The sequence below is a fragment of the Lactuca serriola genome, chromosome 2 (assembly GCF_051521515.1).
Source record: "Lactuca serriola cultivar US96UC23 chromosome 2, Lser_US96UC23_V15, whole genome shotgun sequence".
Taxonomy (NCBI): domain Eukaryota; kingdom Viridiplantae; phylum Streptophyta; class Magnoliopsida; order Asterales; family Asteraceae; genus Lactuca; species Lactuca serriola.
The window spans coordinates 174775615-174782307 of NC_136409.1; the positions used below are offsets into that span (position 1 = coordinate 174775615).

The 6693-nt window shown below is 34.0% G+C and overlaps 1 protein-coding gene across 1 annotated transcript; it reads left to right on the plus strand.

The window, feature by feature from the left end:
- The first annotated feature begins 1536 nt into the window (after positions 1 to 1536).
- On the plus strand, positions 1537 to 3298 carry LOC145087466 (uncharacterized). Its single transcript, XM_079025414.1, has 4 exons — positions 1537 to 1771; positions 1844 to 2221; positions 2316 to 2446; positions 3024 to 3298. Exons 2-4 carry the CDS (start codon positions 1981 to 1983, stop codon positions 3138 to 3140), a joined length of 489 nt encoding a protein of 162 aa, XP_078881540.1. The 5' UTR covers positions 1537 to 1771; positions 1844 to 1980; the 3' UTR covers positions 3141 to 3298.
- The last annotated feature ends 3395 nt before the right edge of the window (positions 3299 to 6693 follow it).

The following is a 6693-nucleotide window of genomic DNA, read 5'->3' on the forward strand; positions in this document are numbered from 1 at the left end:
AATTAATTCTTGACTAATATTAATTAAACAATATGATTTCTCCTTTAATATATAATTCTCATAATATATTAATAAATCATATTTAATCCTTTCTCTCCATAATTCAACCTATCAAGTTGCTTTGGTGAAGGCAACTCAAAAGGACCATGCACCATCGGGTCAAGTACATACCAAAATAGTTATGAACTTAGACACTAATCCAACAATACTTTGTTGGATTGATATGGATATTTGATGATTTTGATTAACTTAAAAATGAAATTTTACTTATAAATTTTGGCACGTTACAAAGCAGGGATGGATGGCTTCAAGAGTCACGGTCGACAACAGAAGCAACGATGGAAGCGTTCTATTTGTGTCGATGTTAACATTAGGTTAAGGGGTAGATCAGTCAAGTTCTTTAAAGGGTGAAGTAAGGGGTTTTCGATAAGTAATGGGTAGATGACTTATGAAAAATGACTTATTAGATGTGCCAAACAGCTATAAGCTATTTTTAAAAAACTCCCTACCCAAACACTCTTTTTGACTTATACTGGTGGGGTACCGGTAATAAGTCAAAAAGTTCATTTTTTTAAGCTTTGCCAAACACCCTCTAAAGCTTCCAATAAACCAAATTGAAAATTCTAACAAGATAATCTACATTCATCCGTTATATATCACAATATCAACCAATTAATGATCATAAATATCATATGCTATAAAACTTTTGATTAATAATGGTTAATTAATATTAATTAAAAAAGATGATGAAAAAATTTATAAGTTTCACATGAATGTGGTTAGAGTATTTTGACATCTATTATAATAGCACATTTCTATAAATTGGGTAAACTCGATTTCTTTGAATACCTAGAACCTTTTTCATATAGAATTATGCAACTTAATTATAGCGGCTAACAAAAACGGTTTACCGATCAAATTTAGAACAAACCGTGTTAACACAAATAGTTAATAAAAATTATCCATTTTGCAATGAACCCAACAAGAAATATACATAGCCAAATAAGGGTGGAGGGAGTGGTGCCACACTCCCTCTTTTTGCCACACTTTCTTACCACATTCAAGAAGTGTTATTCCATAAAAGAGAAAAAGAGAAAGAAGAGAGATATAGAGAGATGGAGGAAGAGTGAGAGAGAAATGAGCACTTTCATTTTTGGTCGTACACCCAAACCGCATAGAGGGTGGTGTTCACTGCGGTTTCACATGCCACGTAGGCTGAAACCGCACTTCATTCCTTTTAGAGTAAATAGTTTTTAAAGTTTACTCGGAACTTAATGCCAACATAATTACCCACGTCAAGGTTGGTTATTGGGTTAGCTTCCACATCAAATATATAAAAACTATAGTTCAAAAGATCAAACGAATATGTGAATTTAATGATGAACATATACATTTTAATTGATAAGAAATCAAGATTTTTGTTTTATAGTAGCTTGTTGGTTAAACTCGTACATATATAATTTGTGTAGACCCACCGACCTACGATACCAACAAATATTGGATGCCGGTGGATTGATTGTAGTACTTAAATCATAATCCTCCATGCCCCCACCCCCATCGTCTTCTCCATTTCCATCTTCAATTTAATTCACACCTTCTTTTAAGTTTTACCTACCACATCCTGCATTTCACTCATGGAGTAACACCTTCTCACATCATCAATGGAACCTTCGTAGTTCGTACTCAGATATTGCTCCTTGATCAACGTGATGATCACGTCAGTCTCATTCACAATTTTCCTCTCATTTATTGGCTCTGAAACTCTCTACAGGTTCGTACATTTTAGCCCTCTCTGTCCTCAAAATTTATTCTCGATTATCACAGTTCCTTACATTCGGTACAGACTGATTCAGTATTAAAATTCACAACTGGAAGACGTAACGTAACTCGTAAGGCTATTTGATTTCTGATCTCTGATTTCTGAATCACTTTCGGAACTTTTGAGTTACGACATTGATTAATCGGGTCGATCATCGTGGTATGGGGAATTGTCAAGCGGCGGAGGCGGCGACGGTGGTTATTATGCATCCAGGAAACAAGATCGAGAGGATTTACAAGTCGGTTAGTGCTCGACACGTCATGAGTTTAAACCCTGGCCATTACGTCGCCGTTGTCGTGACGTCGCAATCCGAGAATGGATTGCCGATGAAACAGCTCAAACTTCTCCGGCCAGACGATCCGTTGGTTATTGGTAAAGTTTACCGATTAATCCGTTTCGAAGGTAATCTAATGGAGTTCATGTACGATTCTACGATGATTTATCAATCTACACGTTATGACATCTCCAAATTATGTGATCGTTTTATTTTTTTTAGATGTGTTGAAAGAATTTGCCGCGAAGAAGTGCGTGAAACTAGGGAAGTTGTTGCAGGAAAGAGGAGTGCTCGTGTTGGAGAAGAAAGGCCTCGCCGGAGCTCCGACGAAGGCACCAAATGCAAATGCAAAGGTAATCAAACTTTCCGTCGTCCTCCACAAATGCTCTAGAATCGCTAAAACTTTGTTGGATCATATTCGTTTCCAAATCATGAACACAAAACACAACATTTGGATGATTGCCTTACAGTTTTCTATAATCATTTTGTGGATTTGATCGGTTTTCAAGATACTTTCGAAATTTGCCATGGAAATTGTGGATTTGTACATCATGTACGACATTGTAATTTATGGCATTCGTAGCTATTCGTTTCACGTTCACGCAATGGGCCAACGAATCTTTTTTCCATTATCGCCATTCTTTTTTTCCAAATTTATGAAAGCTTATTCTTCTTGCCTCTTCCAAAAGATATTACTCTTTACCTTTGTACAATTGTACGTGACTCCACGTTTCACTAAAAGCTGAAAATATTGTTTCATCCATACTATACCTTTCCCCTATTTTCTATTATAAAATTCCCTTTTCAAAAATCAATAATTTCATTTTCTGGGTAATATTTCTTGAATGTCATGATAAATAAACACAAAATCATTTATGTATTTTTTTTTCTTAATATCGTTGTAAGTTTTGTGTTTGTTTACGTGTTTAGAGTCACAAGGTGCAGCGTGATAAAAATAACAGTAACAGAAACAGAAACAGAAGACGTCATCATCAACAACATCAATGGAAACCGGCCTTGAATAGTATTTCTGAAAATGAAGATTGAAGAAATTTCCATGTTTAGAAATTTGGATGCTTTATCATAAACTTGCACTTAATTGATAGTTAATAGTTTAATGTAGATGGAGATTTTTGGGGTCTTTAAGTTTATTGTAATGTAAAAATATTTGTTTAAGTTGATTTCATCTTTCTTCTTGTGAGCAAGATCAGTATTGCATAAATTAAAATCAAGAATCTCATAAACTTATTCATCTAAAAATTCAAATGCCACTCCTATAAAAACATCATGTAGTACATATATTTTTCAAGGGTACCCCACAATTTCAACGTAACATAATAGTGTATTTATGTAATGTATGCATCTAGCCTATAAAACTGGTCGGAAGTAAAACTATATGATTATGACCCCGTGTTCTGAAATTACCACAAACATTTGGCAACATTTATTATGACCTAGACAAAACAAGCATCTGATCTGGTAATATATATATATATATATATATATATATATATATATATATATATATATATATATATATATATATATATATATATATATATATATATATAACAATGTTTTTATTTATTTTTTTTTATTATCTAAAAGATGCAACAAAACAAAAGGCACCGACGGCTTTAGCATGGTGAAGTTTTCAGAGAATTTTGGCATCAACAAATTTTTTGATTTAGTTTTGTGATCAAAATAGGGTGTGTAGACGAATATTTAAAACAAATGTGTATATATATATATATATATATATATATATATATATATATATATATATATATATATATATATATATATATATATATATATATATAAGAATTGGAAAACGTTACCATTAACCAATTGTAAAAACAGTGGCGGATTAAAAAAAAGTTTAGGGTTAGCAAATTGTTTTTCGACATAAGACTTAAAAATAAACCTCTTGAACTCAAGGGTAAAACAGAGAAAAAAAAAGAGTCTCCTGTTTTGAATGTTGTGTTGTTAAAGTATGTTGTGAATGAATAATAACATTTGTATTGAAAACTTATTGCCTGATATAGATATTGTTCGTTTTTTAGATCAAAAATATCATACGATAAAATCTAAATAAATTACTATTTTATCTTTGAAAAATAAAAAATACATATTTAATTAATAGTTCTTAAATTAAAATTATATATTATTTGAGGGTGACAATAAAAGGATAAAAAAACAAAACCTAATTAATAAGGATAATAATTTCAAGATTATAATTTAATAGCTACTATTAATTACTATCTTTACATTAAAGATAAAGAGTTAGGTAGGGGTGTAAACGAGCCGAGCCGAGTCCGAGTCTGACCAAGCTCGAACTCGGCTCGTGAACAAGTTAGTAGGCTCGCGAGCCTAAACGAGTCTCTCTCTCTCTATCTTTCTCTCTCTCTCTCTCTCTCTCTCTCTCTCTCTCTATATATATATATATATATATATATATATATATATATATATATATATAAAAGCTCGTTTAGGCTCGCAAGCCCACTAATTGAAGCTCGGCTCGGGCTCGTTTAATTCGATCTCGAGTCGAGCTTTTAACGAGTCGATCCCGAGTAGCTCACGAGTAGCTCGGCTCACTTACACCCCTATAGTTAAGTGTATGTTTAAAAGTGAGACACATGTGTACTATTTGTATGTTGGTTTACCATTCTTATTTCCAACTCTTAGGTTGTGCGGTATGGAGGGAGAAGGCTACACGTAGAGCTGATGTGGAAAGGCCACCTACACGTGAACACCGTCGTAGGTTTGCGTAGGTGCCTTGTGGCGTGGGTGCAGCTATGGGCGAAGACGCAAGTTGTGATTGGTTAATGCCTTTTTTGACCGTTTCCTCCTTTGAACGTTGCGAAAAAAAAATTCAACTAAAAGTTAAATACATACACAATTAAAACAGTCTTTAAACAAACATATTTTCAATCACTCTTTCAAACACACTTTCAAACGTAAATATGAATAATTTCGCGGGTTCGTTCTTCTTCATCTGATGATGATGACGACTTTGATGATGACTTGGTGTTGCACACGTTGTTGTCTGCGGCACGCGAAAGGGTGCTACAAAGAGGCGAAAGTTCAAATGTGGAGAAGAAGCATAGAATTTCGATAAAGTGGAATCGTATCGCAGCACACGAGCTTTTGGTATGTGATTACTTTACCTCTGATAGTTTATACGACCTATCAAAATTTGAAGAACGATACGTATTAGTAGAAATTTATTTTTACATATAGTTAGAGATTTGGAAAACAATTATGAGTTTTTCCAATTGAGATGGGATGCTAGAGGTAAATGTGGTTTAGCACGATACAAAAATGCACATCAGCTCTTAGACAACTGGCATACGACATAGTCGCAGACGCGTCAGATGAGTATTTGAAAATGTCTGAGAGGACTGGTCGAGAATGTGTTTATCTTTTTTTTTAGTATGTTATATAGCTTTATGGTGACATATACTTGCGACATCCAATTAGATATGATGTCGAACAGTTGTATGCCGCACATGAAGCTAAACATGGTTTTCCAAGAATGCTTGGCAGCATTGATTGTACACATTGTAGTGGGCAAATTGTCCCAATGCATGGCGAGCTCAATTCACACGAGGTGATCATGGTGTGTCGACTGTTATACTAGAGGCCGTTGTTTCACATGACCTATGTTTTTGGCATGCATTCTTTGGTATGACAGGGTCAAACGACGACCTGAATGTGCTTGGAACGTCTCCAATATTTAACGATATTTTGCAGGGTAAAGCACCAACCATGTCGTTCGTTGTGAATGAACATCAATATAATTATGGGTATTACCTTGGGGATGGGATATATCCATAGTACACTATGTTTGTCAATTCGTACTCATTTCCGACCGATGAAAAACGAAAATTGTTCAAGTTAGCACAAGAATCGACAAGGAAGGATGTGGAACGGGCGTTTGGGGTCCTCAAATAAAAGTGACACATTATCAAACGTCCGACACGGTCATAGGATAGGGAAAAATTGATGAAGGTGTTGACTGCTTGTGTTATATTACATAACATGGTAATAGAAGAAGATGGTAGGGCTGGTACTCTGGACGATATGCTTAATCGACCACCAGTTATACAAGTCGGCAGCCCGACATACTTCATAGTACTTTTGGAAATACAAAAACAGTGAAACACATCACAATGTACGTTATGATTTGACTAAGCATATATGGCAAAGACAAATCCAACAACACGATGACAATGACGACGACGATGATGAGGACACAGATGACGAAAACGGGGTCGGTGGCAACGCGGACGATGAGTAATATTTTCTATGTTTTTTTAGTAATTTAAGATTTAAATGTTTATGTTTTTCTAAGTAATTTAGATTTTAAATTTCTGTATTTTTAAATTAATGTAAGATGTTTTTAATTAATATTTATGTTTTTATTTTTGTTTAATAATTATTTTTTAATTTATTCTAATTTAAAAAAATAAAAAAAATAAAAAGAAAAGTGATGTGGAGTGGTAACCATTTCCAAGAGTTAGTAGGTTGGTAGTGAGTTTGTAGTGGAGCTGATGTGACGGTGATGTGTAATCACTTTTTGAGTAGAATGGGT